The 22,077-nt window shown below is 53.4% G+C and overlaps 4 protein-coding genes across 4 annotated transcripts; 2 read left to right on the plus strand and 2 right to left on the minus strand.

The window, feature by feature from the left end:
* Positions 1–4,931: 4,931 nt before the first annotated feature.
* Positions 4,932–5,242, plus strand: CGGC5_v008993 (uncharacterized protein; the record flags this gene model as incomplete). Its single annotated transcript, XM_066152108.1, has 2 exons — positions 4,932–5,171; positions 5,222–5,242. The coding sequence occupies 2 exons, from the start codon at positions 4,932–4,934 to the stop codon at positions 5,240–5,242; spliced, it is 261 nt and encodes an 86-aa protein (XP_066008548.1).
* A 1,345-nt stretch (positions 5,243–6,587) lies between these two features.
* On the minus strand, positions 6,588–7,061 carry CGGC5_v008994 (uncharacterized protein; the record flags this gene model as incomplete). Its single annotated transcript, XM_032020393.1, has 4 exons — positions 6,588–6,613; positions 6,671–6,775; positions 6,837–6,907; positions 7,003–7,061. 4 exons carry the CDS (start codon positions 7,059–7,061, stop codon positions 6,588–6,590), a joined length of 261 nt encoding a protein of 86 aa, XP_031882624.1.
* A 3,898-nt stretch (positions 7,062–10,959) lies between these two features.
* Positions 10,960–12,404, plus strand: CGGC5_v008995 (uncharacterized protein; the record flags this gene model as incomplete). Its single annotated transcript, XM_032020394.1, has 2 exons — positions 10,960–11,983; positions 12,052–12,404. 2 exons carry the CDS (start codon positions 10,960–10,962, stop codon positions 12,402–12,404), a joined length of 1,377 nt encoding a protein of 458 aa, XP_031882705.1.
* Positions 12,405–18,079: 5,675 nt separating this feature from the next.
* CGGC5_v008996 (uncharacterized protein) lies at positions 18,080–21,114 on the minus strand (the record flags this gene model as incomplete). The annotated part of the gene is made up of 2 exons (XM_032020395.1): positions 19,478–19,564; positions 19,750–21,114. The coding sequence occupies 2 exons, from the start codon at positions 21,112–21,114 to the stop codon at positions 19,478–19,480; spliced, it is 1,452 nt and encodes a 483-aa protein (XP_031882703.1).
* Positions 21,115–22,077: the final 963 nt, after the last annotated feature.

Here is a 22,077-nt window from a genome sequence, read left to right on the forward strand (position 1 = left end):
CAAAGGCCTCGTCTGGCCGGGGAACGTCCGCTTGGCAAGCGTTGAGAGGTGCTTCCGTAAATGTGAGCCCTGCTGTTGTTGTCGGTAGGGCGCTGACGCCCTGATTCTTTTCACATTGTCTTCAATTCCGGTTTTGCCTGTATCGCCGAGAACGTCTTCGGATGACATGCTGAGCCAGATGATAAGCTAGCTGTAGGGTGTGGCACGCAAGCTTTGGGCCATCAACAAGTCTGGCTGCGAACTGAGCAACGTACGCAGTGCGCAATGTTCCGACTTGATGGCTGAATTGCAAAGAGAGGCACCCTCGCAAGAAACCAACCAACTAGTGCTGAGTTTGCCATGGTAGATTGGATGAAACTCAAGAAAGGAAGACTGTGGGTTTTGCAAATTGGATACCACCGAGTTGCCGTCCAGCCCGCATCTGCTAGGAACACTTGCATATCGTCTCCTTGCCCGTGCATGCGCACCCCACTTCACGACAAAATGAAGTTATGGGCGAGGCAGATCAGGCCTGGACCCGGCCTGTGGAAACTAACCGAGCTCCCCTGGCAATCCGCGAAGAGACACCGGTGGTAGCAGGGAATCACCATGACGCGCGGGACAATCTCCTCCTCCGAGGATCCGAGGCGTGGCAGAGTAGCATCCCTTGCAACCCTCATTTATTCTCGACGAAAGCCTTATGAGCATCGTCAAAGACGCCAAACGAAGACGACGTGGTGTGTCCGGTTGTCTCGAACGGGCAGCCTGAGAGAAAGGATATGCCATGATCCCCAGCTGGCCAGAGCGCTGTCGCCAGCCTTTCCCCAGTCATGCATTGTCAACTTCCAAAAAGGAGATGAGACGAGCTGGGCCAGATGGGAGAGCGCTGCAGACCGTCGGGTTGGCTTTCTCCACCTAATAAACTTGTGACAAAAGCTGGCATGTCCAACGCTCTACACTATACGTAATCAGTTGGGTTTCCTCACTCTGTGAGTCCTGGCGAAACTTCGATCCAATGACCATTGCAATCGATAAGGGATGATCCTGGTCGTACCGCACATGCAATCTTCTGGAGAGCGGGAGGGAAAAAGAAGACCAAAGCCTGGTCTCTTTCCAACCCTCCAATGTCTCGACGCAGCGTCAGCAGGTCAACAACATGTGACAAGTTTTTGTATCCGCCTGCTGCGAATGAGGATGAATTAGTTTGAGATTGGCTACAGAGCCAACGTTCGTTGCTTTCGACAACAACTCACTGCTTTTATGCGTAGCATGCCGAAATGTCGAGCATTCGAAGCCGCCATGAGGTCTGGCAGGAATCGTGAAGGCGAAACCAATGGTATGCCCAGAGATTTACGGGTACGCCTATCAGCCACCCATGCCGGCGCTGATCTCCTGTGACGGGCAGAAGCGAGCCACTGTGGCGCCCCCGTTGAAGTCATAATGGTTCGAGGATGTGACATCCAAACATGGTTAGATTAGTGTCGGTCGTGTCTCGTGAGTAGCTGACAGCCCGTTCCAGGTCTCGATATCTTTCCTGGGATGAAGGACCAAGTGTATACGAATGGAATATTGATATAGAGTAGTTAGGAAGGAATCGGATACCACAAAAGAAGGACCAAGTGTGCCGTGACGTATCCAAATTCTTATCCGTCGGAATTGCCTCCGACATGTTTGCAAAAAAGACCATGGTTGCGACTTCAGCCTCAAGTTGACTTTGGGTGCAGGCAGCGCCGCAACCCAAGTTCGCTCCTATGCGAACATGATGCAATGAGGAGGCTCTGGCTTCTTGTGCGACTTTCGTAAATTCAGTGTTCGCTTCGGACGAAAGGAAGCGTACAGGTTATGCCAGTGTAGTAATCTGTGGTGATGGCCGAGTTGTCGTTGATGAAGATGAGGCAGCTTCGATGAAGCTGTCGGGAAGTGACGGCCGCGGCACGACCCACGTTGGTCGCAGAAACGTCCCCAGGCCTCCGATCGCGATTTGGAGGCAGCCAGGGGTTGTTTCCCCTCACCCTAACGTCGATCTTTTGGGCAAGCTTCGCGGAGGATCGGCACAACCAGAGAGCGGACAGCACACGGCGCCCATTAGTGACAACCGCACATGGCCTAGACCACATGCAAAGCACATGCGTGCCACGTCTATTTGGCTTTGCTTGACGATCTTGTCTTGGGAAGAGCGATGATGGCTTCGGCAGGGCTGGCAAGGCTGTGGAACCGTCGTTAGGGATCCAAGTGACGCTTTTGCCCGAGGGAGGTGGAAGTCTCAGAGAGATCGCCTTGCTTGATCCCAAAACAGTGAGTGCAGCGCAGCGCGTGGGCGCACAAGGCTTCATCCACCATATCCTGCAACTGTTTCCGCCACCTCCCGATGCCAGTTTTCGACCGAGATGGATGAGTTATCTTGAGTGAATGCGCATGGCTTGTAGGGGGGCTAGCTTGAGCAGCTCTTTGTTGGGTCTGATCCCAGGCATTGGTAACGCCCGTTCAAAAGGCCGGACAGAAAAAGCAGAGAAATCGCAGGCTGGAGGAGTAGGCATTGAGCTACAGGTTGAAGACCGTCTGTCAACATGCTCAACCGTGGCGGCTCAGGTCCCTTGAGTAGGTAGCGGTAGCGGTACCAAACCCTGCCATCTGCAAGGAGCTTTGACCACACCATCGTTTCTGAAAGCTCTGCCGGACGAATAGAATAGCGTCCAGAGCGTCCGTCGAGACCAACGAGCTTGTTGGAATGGACGCCTACGAATAGAAAGAAGTGAAGCAGCCACAATCATGCTTAAAAGACAACCTTAGGTAAGTCAGGATATGTCGTGGCGGTGGAAGGCGCGGTGACGACGTTGCCCTGTTAAGTGAGGACAAAGAGCGGACCGGGACCGCGCCAAAGCCAGAAAAGGAAAGTGGAAGAAGTCGCGGTGTGCGCTCGAGGGGTTCCCGAAATTGGACTTATCCGTAAGGCGAGTAAGGGATTTATATTCGTACTAGGTAAGTCAGGAGCGAGGACATAACACAGAGCGCGTACGTCCGTAAGGCACGCAGGTCTGTGAGTTTGATGGATCTGATCCGATGGCGGTGCTTCGTGGCGTATGTGGAATACCTACGGAAGTAGAAACCAAATAGAAGGCAACAGGGGAAGTCCGGCCCGTTACGAACGCTGTGCGGTGTGCGCTAGGCCTCAAACGGGTGTGTTGAGCAAACGTGGAGGTCCATTGAATAGGAACAACCTGGGAGGACATGGGCAAGTCGAGGCAGCTAGTTCAGGTAATTCAAGAGTCGTGTGCGCGGGACGGGTTTGATGAGGCTCGATATGGTGAAATGTCATTTTTCACTCGTGTCCCACAGGACCCTGGAAGCACGATGGCGGTGGTGGGCTGGCTTGAAATGTTCATATGTCCCTTTGGGGGGGGGATTGGGCCAGAAAAAAAAAAAAAAAAAAGGAAATCAAAAAGAGCTGGTGTGAGATGGAGGAAGCTGTGAGGCGTGGGATGGGTGGAGTGGGGTGTGGAGCCGATACTGGAGTGTACTTTCCCTGTTTCCTCGTCACCGCGTTTCAGATTTGGAGTTGAAGCAGGGACATGCCTGCCCAAGCACCCGGCGGCCGTGCTTTCCCTGGCTTTTCCAGGCGTGCCCGTTCTGTTCTTGGCTGCCCATTCCGACGGGGTGGGTGGGCAGGGGTAGGTGGTCTGTAGGGTTCCAAGCAACGTCCAGTGTCGTGGTTCTGAAGAAGGAGCGGGACTTTGATAACCCCTCCCCTCCCCCTCCCCCCTCGAGTGGCCCCTCCCTCTCTTGAGACTTTGATGCATGGATCTCACAACCACCCTGTGCGTAGCGACCGCCTTAGTCTGCATATGGCAAGGTGCAGATGGATAACGGAACCGCACCTGCCACAACTGCTCAGAGTAGAAAGAGCCGTCTTTGCCCATTGGCTGAAGTTCGATGGAGGCGATCTGGGATCGTCCGGGCACCATCGAATCCCAGCCTGCGAAAAGATTCACCTACCGTCCGTATTTCCTTCGCCTTGTATCACCTGGGCCGACCAAAATAACCTCCCGTGCCTACCTACATACCTACCTACCTACTTTGGTGCATCTAGGCCGTACATGCGGCACAGAGACCTTCTATCCGATGTGCCTCAGCATGTACAAATACTCCGACGACGACACTTGGTGGTTGTTGCTTGACGGTAGGACTGGCTGTTGGTGACCTCGACATTCGTTGCACCACAAAACCCGAATGCAATGACCGTCTTTCTCCGATTCCGGCAAATACGCCGTTGCTGACAACAACCGTGACCAACGAGACGCCAATGATTCGTTTCGCCAGACGCCGACTCCGATCGACAAGGCCCAGAAGTACCCAGCTGACAGCCAACGACAGCCCTCCCGGGTGACAATGAAAGTGGGAGTCGACCAGTCATCAACTGAAAGAACCAGGGGGAGCCCTCCAGTTACCCTACCGAGTGCCATCTGACAACGGCAACCCAACAACGCCTGACAGACCAGCCAGACGGCCCAAATGTCGAGACCTGCGAAGCATTTGAGTGCGACCAGCCTCGTCACACACAACATAACCCTTCTTCACCATCTAGTCATGCGTGCCATTCTTCCGGTCTGGACTCGAGCCACAAATCTCGGTTCATTACCGGACCACCCGACCAGCCGTTTCCTGGCTAGGTATGAAGCGATCGTCTGCGGCAAAGGAAACTAGGACATCGGTAACCTATGGGGCTTCTTCTTCACGCACTGTCTCTTTGGTGAACCGCGCTCTAAACGCCGGCCATGGTCACTCGGTTCTCGGCGCCTTCGACAACCTTTCCTCTTTCGGTCCTGTGCCGCCTACGCGGGCTTCAACTGCCTCAATACTTGGCGCCAGCTTTCTATACTTGCTGTTATCCAACACACAAACATTGGGACTGGCTGGCAGAGGCTCAGCTTTTTACATACATGCCTGACGTCGCCATGTCTCATCTTGTCCCGGTCAACCCTCATTCGACTAGCTCAACGGCAGAATGCAAATTTCAAGCTACCCGATTTGAGAAGCCGGCGCAAGTGCCACATACTGGAGAGGACTCGTTCTCATCCAAGCAAGAGACATTTTGCGACAAGCGCTGCAACGATCTGTTTCAAACGGCTTCTGGCAGCAGTCGAGGCGCTGCCACCAGCGATGATGCTCTATCTCTAGTCTCGAGGCTGGTCACAGTATGTATTTGCACAAAACCATTGTGCTTCGGTAGGCTCACTTGAGGCAGCTGTCATGGGGCATGGCTTAGGGCTGAATGACGGGCTCTTCAACGAGGGGTGTTTGATATCCGTACGGGAAGCCTACCTTTCTTTGGAGACATCTGGACACCTCAGTTGCAGTCCAGGCACTTCGCATGCCATGGCTTGGCCAATACAAGTCGACCATTGGGGGTCAGTCAATACGTACCGATGCAACGTTTCCAATTACAAGTCTCTACCCAGGAGCCATCTAGAATCCTTCGTGAGCGGCACGAAGTCTTCCCCCCCCTCTCGTCCCTTTCCTTCTCTGTACATTGTCCCGTCCATCTCTTCAATCAGATACCTCCGCTTGACCCAGGCTACACCCACTGCCGCGCCAGCTCCCTCACACCCACGGAGACACGCCATCGAGTGCCTACCTAGTAAGCCCCTTGCTACCATCCACTCAACCACTGTGGCTGGTCCTTTCAGAGTTGGCGGCACCAAACCCCATATCACAGCTGCTGGGAGAGGGGGAACCTATGTACCTACCGCTGTACAGAGTACAGGCTACACTGAATCTCGCAACCCTCGTCCGTGGATCGGAACGGCTCCATCTCACGGCATGGCAGAAAGCTGCACGGCCTGAGCTCCCACTGCATGGCGCAAACCTGTACTCTACACGTTGAGCCCGCCCAATCCTCAACCTACCCAACTGCCATGCTTTCGCATCTTGACCAACCTTGTCGTGCCTTTTTGCCTTTCGGCTCGGCAACACCATCTACCCTGGCAGCCGTCGATCGAGGTCTGTGGGCAAGAAACGACCATACAAGCCAGCCAACGGCCTCGCTGACAATGGCTCTGCGCCTACGTATAAACCCCTTATTGACTTTCTACAGTGACGCGCTGTATAACGCGTAGTGTCCGGATAACACAGGCTGGAAAGACGAGACGGCAAGAGACAGACGAATGGTGGTGGCGAGGCAACAAACCCCGACCCCCCGCCCCCCCCCCCCCCTCTCCCCTCCCCTCTCCCCTCCCCTCTCCCCTCCCCTACTCAGTTTATCTTCATCCCATCTTCCAAGAAACCATTGTTCAACAACGCGCAAAACAAGAAGCAACCATGGACACGATTGTCAAAATGGCATTGGGAGAGGCATCCTCCACGAAACAGCTGCCATGTCCAATTCCAGTCACCCAATGACTGCAAGTAAGTAATCCTGCTGCAATGACAGCCCCGGCCCAGCCACATCGCCAGATCTGCATGTCTCACGTTTGGCAGCGCAGTGAATTGGCACCGAATTCGTCTCCTGCTTCCGAACTCGCACCTTGACTCTGCTGGACAAGGCTCGACCACTGCAAGGATCCGAGCATGTTGGCAGTTCGGCCCCAAGACGGCTTCCTTTGTTTGAATTTCTACTCGTCAGATTGCCTTGGATGAGCTTGAATCGGCGTCAATTTAGGTCTTCTATTTGTAGGCAAACTCTGCTCGCACATACTTCTGTATGCGTATGCTTCGTCGGACATGAGGCCAGGCCATCCCTGCTGGGTTCGGATGTTTACCTGCACCACACCAGCAACACAGAAGCACGCATGCACCGAGTCTTTCAACGAGCAAGTGAACGACCCCTCTCGACCAAGGTAGGCGGTAGCTCAGATATCCACCTCGGTAGCAAAGCAAGGCGGCTAAGCTGCCTCCCTTGGCGGCGCACAGAGAGTGCCGGCGGGTTCTGACTCTGCAATGGTCAGGCAATCATGCTGCAGGCCAAGAGGAAGCCAACGGAGAATTATGGTCTTTCGAGGAAGGATGGATAGGGATCTGCCTGCTTACCTGTAGACTTGTAGTTCAGTAGAAGTAGAATCTGATATCAAGCTTGGGCCGGCCGGCATGGACACGGCAACGGAATTTGATGCTCGCCGTAAGGCAGGTCGTCCGGCATCCAAACATCAGGATTTGGCCCCCAATTAGGGTTCGAGAACCATGGGCCAAGGCTCAGGATAAGTACCCGCGGCGCGTGGCTCGTGGTCCATGGCCCGACCCCTCTCCGTCAGACCAGACCTGTACTGCCGGTGCCTCGACGATGGCGGCGTTCCGTCCTGTTACCCATCTTGGGCCAGAAACAAAAGGAAGAGTAGACTGTCGGTAGGTAGAAAATCAAAAGAAAAAAGAGGGGCTCGCAGCAGGCATCCCGATGGCGCCTAGCGGCCCTTGCCACAGTTGCGGCATCCACCCCCTCTCTTCGTTGGCGTTTTGCGATGTCTCCCAGTCGCAGTGGAGGCTGCGACCGCAGCGCACCGCACCGCAGTGTTTAGGTGGGATCGGAATGGGATGAGGTGCACCTCCACCCAGAGACACTGGACACCACGACACCTATCCGTAGGTGCCTAGGTAGGGTAGGTGCGGTGCAAACTGTGTACTGCGTACATGCGCCCGTGCTCCACACCCAAGCTCGTTTTCACGCCCCCTGGTCCAGCAAACACGCACCCCCCTGTGCTCATCCCCCTCCATGTGTCATCTCTTCTGATACGCGCTGGTTGAAAATGAAATAAACCAAGGCTCAGGCTCTCTGCAATTCTCCACCGTGGAAAACGGGCAACGTGCAACACAACACGGCTTGACCATATCCTGCTTCGCGGTCTCTCTCTCTCTCTTTCTCTCTCGCTCTCCCCGTCTCTCTCTCTCTGTCTCTCTCTCACTCACTCACTCTCTCTCTCTGGCAGTCTGTGACTCTGACTCCTGGTGCTCGTCTGTCTGGACAGACACCAGCCTCTGTAGCTCAACCTTGAATAAACGGTTGGGCTTTTGTTTTTGTCCTCTCTCTGCGTCCCTTTTACCTCTTCTCCCGCTGGCTAGAGGTGCTCCTTTTCGTCTCTTATTCATTGGGTCCCCCGCTGTCCGGTGGCCCCTGTCTGGGCCCGGCTTGGTCAGTGAGAGTGAGTCGGGCCTTGGGGTGGTTCGTCTCGTTTCCCGCGTCTCCATTCAGAATGTGCACCCCCCCCCCCTGCCGGGGGTTCCTTGGGATAGGGAAATAACGAGAGAAATAACAACAGCAGGGGAAGAAAGAAAAAAAACCAGAATCACGTCGTCCTTCCTACACGCACGCACACACGCCTCCATTATAGTGGTAGTGTACGGTACCGCGGCAGCCATGGTGGAGGACTCGCAACTGAGGTGGAAGGAGGTAGGTAGCGTAGGTACTCACTCCCACCCCCTCGTCTATCCGTACGTAGCTATTCGTACCTACACCACCTTACCATACGTAGAGTACGCTCTTCCCGCTCCTGGGCCGCGGGTCCCAGAATCCCAGAAAAGAACAGTAGCCGTCCCTTCCACTCCCCCGTCTCTGGTCTCCCAGATCCCCCTCCTTGTCTCCCTGCTTGCCCCTTCCCCATACATAGTACGTATCTGTACGGTACGAACGTTCTTACATAGTACGCAGTGCTGCATCGTGCTGCAGCGCAGCACCTAGCTTCCGGTCCAGCTTCCTCTCTCAAGCTTGAGGTGAGGTCCAGTTCTCCAAACCATGTACGGTATACCTACATAGACGCCTCCGTGCCTGGACCACCGTCGAACCGTCTACGCTCCTCCCGTCCAACGTCCGGACCCCAAGGACGTCGTTTGCATCCTCGTCAATGAGCTCCAGGAGAAGGACTCGACTCTGGCGGCAAGGCGTCCATCCTAAAGATCGAGTGCCATTTCTGGCTGGGGCTGGCCCTGTTCTTCATGGTACCTGGTTCCATTCTCAACCCCATCTTCAGCTCCTCGATTTCGGCCTCTCTACAACGACCTAAAGAGTCTTAGACCCTCCCCCCACCCTAGGGTGTGAGTAGCTTATTATTTACTTAAATTTCTTATATTAGTCTTAGTATACTACTCCATCCCTTAACTCTTTATCCTACCCTCTTTATACGATCTAAGTAATTAATAAAACTTTTAATAGAGTAGTTCTATAAATAATATATTTATTATTTTAGAAAACTTTAGTAAACTTATACTATATTTAATCTATCCCCCTCTATTAGTAATTCTTATAAGTATAAAAGAGAGCTTATATCTTTTAGTTTATTAACTATAACTTAGCTTATTTCTAGAAACTAGTATTAAGAATAAATATATTAATAATATTTTTAGTATTAAGTTTAATAATATTTATAAAGAACTTTTATATTCCTCCTAACTATAGCTTTTATACATTTTGAGTAATTACTAAAAGTTAGTATATATAATATCCTCTAAATTAAAGTTATTATTAAAATTACTAAATTATTAGTTTACTATTATATTATTTAATAAATAGAGAGTATTAGTTGTTTATTTTACTACTACTTTTTTATATAAAGTAAGGTTTTTATAATTTTAATAACTAAAGTTACTATAAAGAAAAGTTATTTATACTTTATTTACTTCGTTTTATCTCTCTAGAGACCTCTATATTTTCTAATACTAAGTATAATACTTTTATATTTATACCTTAGGTTATATCTATTAGGGTTACTTAGTCCTTTTCTATATCTATACCTTGCTGTATATTGTACCTCGGCTAAAGAGTCTTGGTCTTGTGCTCCCTCTGCCCCTCTTCTCTCCTCTATCCTACCCTCTTCTAAATAGATAGTACTTGCTCTATAGACTATTCCCTTCCTCTCTCGACCTCTGCAAGCCACTCCTTTTCCACAAATTTTGCCCAACCCGATGTGACTGACTGACAGCAGGCCGAGTCCGGCTACCTCACCGTATCAACCTCGTGCCCAGGTCCAGGCCTAGATCTAGACCCAGACCCAAATGCTGGTGTTGGATCTGCCTTACAGCTACCCGTACATCGACCGGCATTTAAATCACAGTCTCCATGACCAAATGAGGCTGGGCCCGTTCGTGGAGAGGTTTCATCACAGCACGCCCCGCTCGTTTCTATCAACACCACTGACTCTCTGCCTCTCTCGAGGTGAAGACTTGCCTTGCTTGCTTCTTTCTTCCTTAGCTCCGTCGTTGCCGCCTTCCCTTCCCTCCCCTGCCCGCCCTGCCCTGCCCTTCCCTGTCCTTCCCTGCCGCTGCCGCTGCCGCTAGACTCCTTCTCTTCAAGACTCAAGACTCAAGATCGCAGGCCTAGAGGCCTAGGTAGAAGACCCAAGAGGCTGTAGAGACCCTGCTTGGAGCTGGAAGTAGCTAAGCTAAGCTCAGCTAGCTACTTGGACCTAAGGTAGTTGCCTACCTCAGCTAAAAGGGACGGTGGCCACATCACCTCGTAATTACCTAGGTAGGTACCGTCCTCCGGACGTACATGTCTCTTTGAGGCACCCGACGCTAGTACATCTGAGGTACCTTCACCTTGCCTCCGTTCGCTGCTACGACGCTCCTGTACGCTCACACCTCAGCGTACCGTTACCGTCCCATTCCTTAGCCCACCTCACTTTCCCATCCTGGGTCGCCCTCCAGCTTGCACCTGTAAAAAGGTTATTTCCACCACCTGCACCCCCATATCTCGATTTATCTTCCTTACCTACCTCACCTCACCTACCTCACCTCCTTCTTCTACCTTCAGAAATCTCTCTTCCTTCCATCCGTCTGTCTGGCCAGCCAGTGACAGCAACTTTTTTGTTTACTTCTCGACCTTCATTACCTGTCCCCTTTGTCTCTTTTTCTTTCCCTTGGCTGGCAAACACCACAAAATCACCAACGACGTCAACAACCCAACCACCTTGCTCCTCCACTATCAACATTGGCCTTCCCATGTTGCCGGCATTTCTCTTCAACAGCTCATAGTCATCCCGGACGAATGAGTATTACATGACCATGCTCACTGTTAAGCAGCCAACTCACTACGGCTACAAGTCCGTCCATGACCTACCAACTCCGCCTTCGACTTCCCGACCTTCGCCTCCACTGTCTTACCAAGACCACCCTTCTCACAAGCTGCTTCCCTCTATTCCCCGCAGTCACAGTCCACCTGGTCAGCCCATGTCGACGCATCATCGTGGTCTGCCTCCCCCGGCGGCCATGACTCTGCCCCCTCAACCGCCTCACTCGACTGCTGCTCCTCCTCCCCCGCCACCCCCGGCGCCTCAGCCCATCAGCCAGCCTCCGTCAACTCACAGTCATGCAATGGGCCAGTTGCCGGGCCCCCCGCCTCAGTGGCAGGGCGCCGAGGATTCCATGAGAAGTTGGTTGGCCGCCAAGACTGAGGAGGAGCGGAGAAGACAGGAGGAGGAGAAGACCAGACAGGAATCTTTGCGCCTCGAGCAGCGACGCATCGAGGCCGACATGCTGCGGACCTCTCTGAGCGGCGGAATTCCTCCACCCATCGTGCCGCTGGTCTTCGCCGGCATGGGGGGTGGTGTTTTGCCTCCGGCGGCTATGGAGTGGGCACAACAGTTCCTGAACCCTCATGGTCAGCCTCAGCATCACCAATTGCTTCCTTCTCAAGGGCCTCTGTCGCCTGATCATCGCCGTGATTCTCAGTCACAGCCATACGGGCAGTACCCTGGTGTTCCCTCGACTCCAAGCTCGGCCCCCGGGCCGCATGGGTTCACGGCATACCCAGGCTCTCCGGGAACGAGAGGCAGGGCTACGACGCTGTCTTCTACTGGCTCGATTTCTCGACCTCTCGGATCATCGAACTTGCCAAGCCTGAACACAAATGTGCCGCAGTCCGGCTCGCACGGCTCGTCGACAATGCAGAGTCACCAGGCTCACTCAACAGCCCAGTCTGCGGCAGCTCAGCAAGAGGCCCAGCCCAGCCCGTCCATTTACTTTCACCATTGGCATCCGCCCACATCTCAAGCCGGAGGAGGCTCTACACAGCCTGCGACACCCTCCGGTGCGTCCAGCAAGACCAAGAGAAAGCGAGAGTCGCTTTAGGCTAACCTCGGCTGGTGTGGCCATTAGGGGAGTCTCCTAGGAACAAGCGCAAGGCCACTGGCCCGCAACCAGCCGCTCCACCTCCTAGTCAACAGCGCCTGAGGTCGCCTCCTTTTCACGGTGGATCGACGCTTGGAAATCCCCCGCCGGGACGAAGACGAGGACATTCTCGACAACGCAGTGATCTTTCATTTTATCGGCCGGGGGGTCGAGGCCGGGGAGAGAGTTTTGGAACCCCTCGAGGCATGTCTCCGCAGGTTGTCGGCTCCGGCAGCGGACCAGACCAGGGCAGCACCGATTCGACATCCTCTCAACAGCAACAGCCGGCGAGAACTATTGGCGGACATTCGGTCTCATCTTTACTCTCTGAGGATCCATGAAATCCGCTTCAAATCGACCTGCTGAATGATATATCGATGACCAGTAAACAGGCGGCGGCAACATTAGGGTGCGGACACGTGGAGCCGCAGGATCAGGAGCCACACGACAAGAGCGACAGCGACATCTGGTCTCGGCCAATTTTACGACTTGTTTCAGCCATCCACCACGGCGGAATTTCGCGAAACGAGATGCATGAGTACGACATTTTCCTCCGAACTTTCGCTTCTATGAATTCAATTCGCCAACTTTTTTACTTCTTTTTTTCCTCTTCTCCCCTACGTCGTGGATCTCTCCGCGGCCCTGAACCGGGCTGGGGTTGCGGGGAGAGCTGCCGTCGACGTTTTCGAATTTTGTCCAACACTTGGATTTCTCAGAGACTTGGACTACCTCTGGATTCACCTGACGCCATTCCAGCGGATCTGGAACTGGAGGCGCACATTTTTCTTCTCTACAAGGCACGCACGGGTCACGGCAACTTTATTTCGATTCTTCCAGCGGGCGGCATTGTCCCTTCGACGAGCCCTTGAGCGCTCTTCTCTTCATCGGGTTTTCTGCTTCGCTTCACTTCATTTCGCACCTGGTGTATTGATGTGCATTGTCAACACGGCATTATGTTTGGGTGTATCTATAGCAATCGGAGGTGGTTTATTTTTCTTCTTTTCTTCATTTATCACGGGCTGGCCAAAAAGGACCTGCCGGGTAAGGGCTCACCTGGAGGTTTTGGTGCGAGCCCATCGAGATTCAGGTCGGAGTTGTTTGGACAAATTTTTTATCTTCTTCTGGTTCTTTCCAAGTAGGGCCGGCTTCTTTTGGGGGCAATCTTACATGTATCATGATACCCTGCAGAAAAAAAAACAAGACAAGACGCATTTTGCAGACGGACAGACGCGTTTCAACCCCTGGACGTGTTGATACCTTATCTCGCTTGTTTGATTATCGCGCTGTGAGGGGTCAGGTATTTGGGAGCGAACGGGCCAGGAACTTGGTTAATTAGCGACGTGGAATTACCCCTCGGCCTTCCTACACACCCCCGATAGCGAGAAAGAAAGAAAAAAAATCCCTACTGCGCTAGAAGCGGGAGAGAAAGTACCTCATGTTCGGACTTGGCTTGCGGTCCAGCGTTCTTGGCCGATTTGGGCTAGATGCGTCGGCCAGATTGAGAAGTGACGGTCTAGTTGGCTCAAATAGGCTCGGCGGGGAGATTGGAACAGGCAGACTCAGCCTCGGTGATGGCGCGGTGGAAGGGGTCCTGTGGAACCGGCTGTCCGTCCGCCTCCGCCGCGCCGCCGCCGCCCGCCCGCCCGTTGCCCGGCGCCCGGACGTTGACGTCCCTTCCTTCTTCGCGAAAAGCTGCCCCGATGGAGTACCTTACAGAGTGCCCTGCTCGGAAGGTTGATTGATGCGATGCAGACAGGTAGCGCGGACCAGATTGGGGACAGTGCGCCTTCCTTTGTCACCATTCCGTAGGTAGGTAGACCAGGAATAAGCAAGGTGTTGGTGTCGACAGTGGTGAGTAACCTTGGTTGATTCAGTCCGAAACATGGCAGGTCTTGCTGTCTGCAGCAGCAGCGGCAAGCCAAGCCGCCGACCCTGACGCAGCCGTATTTGTAATGAGGAATTTTGGCATTCTCCTAACTCCATTGATTCCAACCTGTTTGTGCGACCTCGAAACAAAGAGGAGGGACGTATCCGTAGTATTCCTGGACGAACCGATAATCAAATGATTTATCCATTGCGGCTGGGCATGTCTTAACTGTCATCCGGATATAGGGCTGGCAGACAGGGACGGCACGAGGGCGAAGCGAAGGGGGCAGGAAAGGGGGATTGTGGCCTTGGCCAGACAGACGAATATGTTGGGACGGAGTAGGTACCTGGCGGTTAACCTCTCTCCAAGCTGAGACCGAAGCTAAGGGGGAGGGAAGCTATGGACGTGGGGGGTGGGGGTTGAAGGTTGACTGTAGGTGCGAATACCTCCACTGAACTTGAGGGACCTGACCCGAAGATGGGATAGGGAGGACGTGTGTTCATGGTCCACGGGCAGGCAAGCCCGGACGATAATCCACGAAGACGGATATTCACAGGGTTGGAAGTTGGCAGTTGAGAGGGCTGGCAAGCTCCAATTTCATTTCAGTACAGATGTTACTTCTGGAGTGGAAGCCAGGAGCGCGCGGTGACACCTACCTATCTACCTACCTTAGCTTGGGTAGTACCTTGCTTACCTTCCTGAGGTAAGGTGGTAGGTAAGGTAGGATCCATGGATGGCTGTGCGCTTGGAGCGTCTGTGCACAAGGCGCTTAAGTGGCGTGTAACGGTGTAAGCCTTTGGTGTCATGACCTCCCTCCTCTTCTCCATCCTCTCCCATCCAACAAAGATTTCCATGTCATGCTGCCAACGTGTCTGCATCTGCATCCCCTGCGGCAATGATCATCGTCGGATAGCGCACACCCACCGTGGCCATTCCCTTTCCGGGAAGCAATTGCTGAATGACTGACTGCACTGTATCGGCAAAGTTCGATCCTGTACCCTATTGACAACCCGTCGGCGCGGCGCCGTTTCCTATTTTTCAACCCGCCAGCGGCCGTCACTGCTAGGCTTGTGGCTTGCTGTCAAAGAGGCTCAATCCTCCTATCTCGGGACCGAGATAGTAGGATTTTACCCGGCTGACGATGATGCGGCTGACCAGGCTTGAATCTATGCACAATGCTAGCGTTGCCCAGGCGAGCTTGTATTTGTGGCGCACTTCCGGCGTCGTGGGAATGGCCACTTATTCATTCCCGCCCGTCCCCGCAATGGTCTTTGTGTGTGTGTGTGTGTGTGTGTGTGTATCGCTTCACCTCCGCAATGGGTCTCTTGGAGCGTAGTTTGATGCAATGCGCCACTCTTTCACATCGTCTTATAACCGAGTGCTCGATTGGGATTGTCTGTTACTTTTGACATGGAATGTTAGCGAGGCCGAGATTAAAAAGGCCAATACTAACATGTCCCACATTCCTCCCACACGATCTCGCCCTCGGGGACTGCAAGCCGCGTCCCGGTTGAGAAACCTCCGACCAAGGGAGCTCATGCCGGTCGGCGATGACAAGGAGGGGTGGCGACGGCCTAAGCACCCGGCATGTTGGATATAGCTTACGACTGGCGGCACATGGTTGGGCAAGGCCATGTCACCGTCACCTCCGGACGCGCATGGTCCTCCGGGTCTTGCAGGTAGCTCGGGGTCCAGAAGCTGAAACAGTCGATGTCTGCCGGTGTGTTCTCAATTGGGGCTCCGGATAGGTCAACTCCCATGCTGACCTTGTTAGGGTGTCTCGATTAGGGCAATTGCAGCTCGGCATGAGATGTGACATTCAATTGATGGCATTGACATGACGATGGCGACTAAATACGCTGACGGGACGGCACTGTAAGGTTCATCGGCCAATCTCTTGCGTGCAAGCCACATGCCAGAGGCGGGGTGCGCAGAAAACGACAGCGGTTGCAACAGTGACAATGCAGCCGACGACAAGAGGTCGAGAAGAGATAGAACACCGGATTCCGCTGCGCCGCTCTCCCCCGAGCGCTTCTGAAGCATGTCTTCATCTGTTGTTGCAGTTTGCACGGATGTTCTGGATGAATCCTCATTTTCGCCCACAATGTCAAAAGACCAAATGATGCAATCGTATTTGTGGTCGTGACCCGTGACCTGCTAGCAATAAGCCGGGAAATTCAAAGGGTGATGTTCTCGAGATCACGCGGGGTATTTGCCAACGCGTGTTACACGCCGACTTATGTGGTGTACTACGGACACCGTCCGAGATGAATTACAAGAGAAAGAAGTTCGATGTTAGGCATGTCGGTGTGAACATAATACTGTCTGTGACAGTATGTATTGCTCTTTCCTTTTCCTTTCACTGAAGCTGAAGAGACTGAATCTAAGACAAATGAGGATGAGGTTAATAAGATAGACTTTGATCCATAATTCTAAACGCAGCTATTATATTATTTCTGTGACGACCAGCAAATACCCGGTGTTGCATGTCTCAGTTTAATCCCTCTTTTGCCTTTGGTTTGATCGTGCGGTCTAGTGAAGGGGTGCGATTTTCTCCTTTTTGATTGGGAGTGCCTTCAAAGACCATATTCCCGCTCGAACTTTCACATCCTTGACTAGATAAATGCTTAGAGTATTCAGTGCTCGGGGCGATCAGGCTGGCGGCTCGCGAACTGTGGATTAGGAGACTGGCTTGCAGTATCCTCGTGGAGACAAATGTTTACAGGATATCGGCAAAGATGTGAACTGTGACTTAAGGGCAGGAGCAAATCCGGCATTGAAATGCAAATGTTCTCTATCGGCTTGCCACACCGCCCACATACGTCGCCTTGCCGAAATGTCACGAACTCGTTGCTGAGTTCAGAAGTGGCGGCTGGCCTTTCATTGCCCGGCCCAGCAGCGGTGTACATCATTTGATGGTTTGCTGTAGTCCTCGACTGAGCCATGGCATTTTATTAATCGTGATTGTTGATTACATTCAGTGCGAGGCTCGCAGAGAAAGGGAAGCGAGTTGAGCAGACGCTTCTCATTAGAATGCTTCTCAGTCCAGCGTTGTTCGACATCAACATGTTTATGGCAAACTCCTACAATACAATATACACTGGCATGGAGGGGTGTTCTGTCGGAACTATATTTGAGTTGTACGGCAAATCAGTGGACATAAGCCCACCGTGTCTTCGAACCGCACTCGTTTTCTCATTGAGACAAACTCAGAAAAAGGCCAGATTATATCGCTCAGCCTAAATCAACTCAAGTCCCCAACAGCCAGGGGGCGGGGAGGGGGGGAGGGAGTGATTCACGTGAGCCTCTCCGCCGGAGACGGGGGGCGCAGTCGGGACATACTCACTGCGGGTTGCAACACCCCGCAGAACAAGATAGAAGGTTCCTCACTGCCCGTATTTCTATTTCTGGACAGGAATTGAGATCAAAACTCCGGGGAGATAGAGATCAACCACCAACTCGTACGATAAATCCACAGTGGCATATGTAGATCGACACCTCCCAAGACAAGCCTCTCTGTAAGTCAGAGACTACCTTTGACACGCCATTCAAGATTTCCCGCTAGACGAACGACTAGGATACAACATGATGAAGGAGAAACTGCTGTTGGAAACGGGGGCACTAGATACCGCAGTATAAACCCTGGTCGTGGATCGTATAGGCTTCAAAGGTTGGCTGCTTGACTCGCCGCAGCTGGAGACGGGCAGAATGGAGCGAGCAGAATAAATCGTGCTAACCCGACCATGGGCCCGGCATAGCAGGGGGCATTGCAAACATTGGTACGGCGGGTAATACATTATACATTGTTGTTGGTACTTCGGGCAGACGTCACCCAAAAGTATACTATCTCACAAGGGTATATGAAAAATTCGTCCTGTGTTCCATGGCCTCCTGCATCGCTTTTGAGAGCAATCGCTTCCATTCTCTTCCTGCATAGTGCTTTCGTCTCACTAACAAATGAGATCCTCCGTGTCTGAAGAGACCAACGTTTGAATCCCGGGGTATTTGTCGACGAAATGCGTCGAGGTCATCCTGACCAGCTCCGTGAACGCCTTGCAAGAACATCCATAAACGCGAACCGAAAGACATAACAAAACGTCAGCATATCGTAGCCTGGCTTCCAAGCTTGTGTGCCAGAGAAAGGCCACTCTAGGGTCTCTTCTTCTGGCGCTTCCACTCCGCCCGCGTCACCTTCATCAACAGATCCTCGTCCTTGACGGGAATCCATGATGTCAACGCCTTCATGGCGTTCTCAAAATCCGAGTCCAGAAGGACTTCTCGTAGAGCGTGTATCAGAGCTGCGCTGGTAGCATGAAGAACATCGATGCCGGTCATGGTGACTGGCGAATCGGGAACCTTCGTGGCTGATGTATCAGGGTTCTCGCCGAGAAGCAGAAATACGTCCCATACACGAAGCTGGGCAGCAAATGGTATGGACAGATTGAAAAGTGTCAAGTACCATCGAGTACCGTAAGCTGTAGGATCGATGCAGAGCTCCGTCTGTTCCAGATTAGCACCGAGTCACATGGCGAATGGGAATGATGATGTCTTACTAGCTTCTTGGCGACGTCCTTGCCGCTCAGCCACTTAGTCTGCAGGTCGCTCAACGCTGCCATTAACCCGTCAAAGCCAGGACTGTATAATTTTTCCAGTCCTCTCAACTGCCACATACGGACCAGCATGACGAAACACTTCTCCTCATCGAAGTAGCAGAGCAAGGTTGCCGCCAGCGATGCCATGCCCTGAACATAGCCGGTGTTTGGAAAGTAGAGTGACAAGGCATGCAAAACTCGAAACAGAAGTCGTTGCCCCCCCGTGTAGCGCTTCCGGAACATGACATGCCGACTGATGGTGCGAGGCACATCCAGATCGATCTGTACGTCGTCTGGGGAGCCACGGCACTGAAGTCGGTGGAAGTCGGTGATGATCGAGTCTTCTGACGGCGAGTCTCTATGGGCTCTTGCTGCCGATGCCATAAAAGAAAACCACGCAGAGGCTCTCCATCGATCAGGAATGCCCTTCCAGGTCCTGTCGATGAGTTTTAGGTTTTTGACGTCAAAATCGAATTCCATGCCCTCACCATCCTTCCCTTTCTTGATGACTTTGGCCATCTTCCGCCATTTCTCGGATCTCTCCCATTCTTTCCTCTTGATGGCCTCGGAGATCTTTTCAATGTTTTCCTCGTCTCCCAAGGAAAGCGAGAGCATGCCTCCAGCCTCGTCCATCCACCGTCGGTCACGATTGTGGGGGAGTAAATTACCCGCATGCCTAATTGCTGAACGAGTTGACCGACGAGATGCAACCGACGCCTTGGAGGTTTGGGTGTTGAGCGACCTTGCGGACACCTTCCTATTCGGCCCCCTAAGTGGCAAACCCAACCCAAACGGATCTCGCTTCAAGATATTCTTCTTCTTAGGCGCATGCTGCGATGATTTAAGGTCGGTGGGGGTGCCCACTCTCGCCTCAGGTTTGCGTGGGTTGATGAAACCGTACCGATCGACGTCATAGCCATTGAGGTCCTCCCAATCTTCGAAACCACCTGCCACCTCATATTCGCTTCTTGTTTCGGGACGTTGGGAATATGAACTTCCAGATCTTGGAGTACCCCATGCGGGAGGTTGGAGCTCGGCGACCCTAGGAGAGGAACGAAAGTTAGCACACTGTTGTCAACACTGATTTGGAAAAAGGAAACCATACGGATCGTTCTCGGTCTCGTCCGTCGGATTTTCGGGGCTTGCATCCAACTGCTCGCCCACATCCGACGGTAGTCCGCCGTCTTCCCAATTGATGCTATCGCCAGATGCATAGAGCGATCTCACCTTTCGAGATTCCAACTCCACGTCAGCGGAGAGGACGCGGATACTTGGTGTTTTCATCGCGGCTTGCGATGTCGAATCCACGGTTGTCTGTGCAGCGCTTGGGTCTGCGGTAGTTGCCTCGATCGTTGTCCCGGTCATCGTCTCAGCAGCGCTCGCATCAATGACTTCCGCCGCGTTGAGTTCGGGTGCACTGTGTGCGTTGGACTCGGTAGGCTCCATCATTGGGGCCTCGCTCGAAGGAACTTCATTCGGTCTGGGTTCATTGGAAGCAGCCTCGTTCGCGAAGGGCTCCCTCATGCTGGCGACAGCGCTCTGGAGTGGTTCCTCGTATTTAATGTGGAGGATAGGAGGCGCAGGCTCAGATGCAGGAGTCGGGGGTGATGCAGGAGCTGGAGCGTGGACATCATCCGTTTGCGACTTGGCTTCCATTGTTCCGTCGGTTGTTTGTGCGGGGAAAGCACGGCGACCGCCAAACATAATACTGCCACGATTGGAGAAGGAGAGGGTCGTCAGGAAATCATCGTCGAGCAGACTGACGGTGGGGATGGAGATTGAAATGGGGGAGAAGTCGGTGGCATCCTTGCTCAGGAGGTTGAAGTCGTCTGGGATGTTGACAGGGGAGAGATTAGGCGACTTATCAGAGGCTGTAAAAGAGGAGCCCCGCGCCGGGGTGATCATTGGCTGCGTGGCAGGTGATAGGTCGGCTAGACTCTTATCCCGCAACTCAACCGGAGACTCTACCGACAAGGTGCTGCTAAAGCTGCCAGACAACTTACGTTCAGCGATTTGGAGTTGCGCAAGATGATAATGGTCCATGGCGATGGACATTTGCGCAGCTGTCCGCGTGCATCGGCCAGCTGAAGGCCGTTTGGCTACGGAAGGGTCCTCGGTGGAATAAAAGGATTCGCTGTCGCAGATGGAGGGTGTTACGAGCTTTTGTCGTTGCACAACGTGGCCAGCAACAATCAAGGCGTCGATTTTGTCGTACGCGTGATCCTGGTCCTCGCACTCCTCGACAATTGTGGCCCCAGACGAAGCAGTGGGTGCAAGGCCGGAATCCCTCTTCCAATCGTTGTCGGCAGCGGGCACACGGGGACGAAAGGCAGGGTGCTGTTCGATTGCTGGAGGAGGAGTGACGACGACGGGACTGATGGGCGGACTTGGAAGAGACGAAGTTGCAGAACGGCAGGTTCGACGCGTCGAGATGGATAGAGATCTCCGGGGGAGGCGCGTAAGAATAGGAATAGGAGGCTCTGCCTGGACCGTCTTTTCGTAGCGGACGGCGATGAGGCTAGTATCGTCCTTGAAGGGAACGAGCGTAGGCCGGGCTTTCAGGCGCACGCTTGTGGACTTTTGGGGGGCCATGGCGTAGTACTCAGGGTGCTCCGGCCGGGCGTGAGTGGCCAGATGGAGACGATCCGCCCGTGCTCGCTCGCAAACGGAGCCGGGGTCTTGGGCACCGGCGTGGGATTGGAGCTCCCTCAGCGGTCGGTGGTACGCCGGTGGGAGCACAGCAGGTCCAGAGATGGACTGGACGGGCGGCCAAGGCGGGTGTTGTGACGGCGTAAGTGGAGGTAAGTGGCTCGCCGTCCAGAGCTCGGAGAGCCGTTGAGCGTTGGATTCAGGTGTGCCAATTTCGAGCCCTCGAGGCTAGACAGTGGCGCTAGCCTAATGTGGGAACAGAGAGTCCTCGGAGGGATGGATGAGATGCTGAGATGCGAGAGCTTTTCGGACGACGATCCAAGAGGGACGGAAAGGAAGAGAGGGTGACCTATCGGGCACCGAGCAGGGGTCGTGATATGGCAGCGTGGCGCTGGATGGCGTCGTTCAAAGCGAGAGAGCAGCCGTGGAGTAGGCGGTGATGTGTGTAAGTGGCTGCAAGATTGTGCAGGCACGACACAGTCAAACGGCGGAAGGATCAAAAAGAATCGGGACTGTGGTCTGGAGTTGGTTAATTGATTGCATGCACGCAGGGGGGAGTGAATAGGAATGATGGGAAAATAACATCGGGCGGGAAGGTGTGATGAGGTAGGTAGGTAAGGTAGGTAGGTAGGTACCTTGTGCGGCGAACTTGGTGAGGGCCAAAGAGTGCTGGCATTGGCTTGGTGGTGATACTCAAAACGCTGGCTTGGATGGCGCAAAGAAGGACATGCAATTGCTTCGGAAGGAGGCGGGGAAAAGGTCAGGAAAGACACGAGGGAGACTGGAAGCTCGAGGTTGGGTATTTCTTGTCTTTTGCTTCCACGACTGATGGGTTTCGAGGCGGCCCAGCCCTGTCCAAGATGTCCACCTCAGTTCTACCTTTGGTAAGGTATGTTGCAGAGCAGG

The sequence above is a fragment of the Colletotrichum fructicola genome (assembly GCF_000319635.2).
Source record: "Colletotrichum fructicola Nara gc5 chromosome Unknown KSG_Nara_v1_contig05, whole genome shotgun sequence".
NCBI classification, from domain to species: Eukaryota; Fungi; Ascomycota; class Sordariomycetes; order Glomerellales; family Glomerellaceae; genus Colletotrichum; species Colletotrichum fructicola.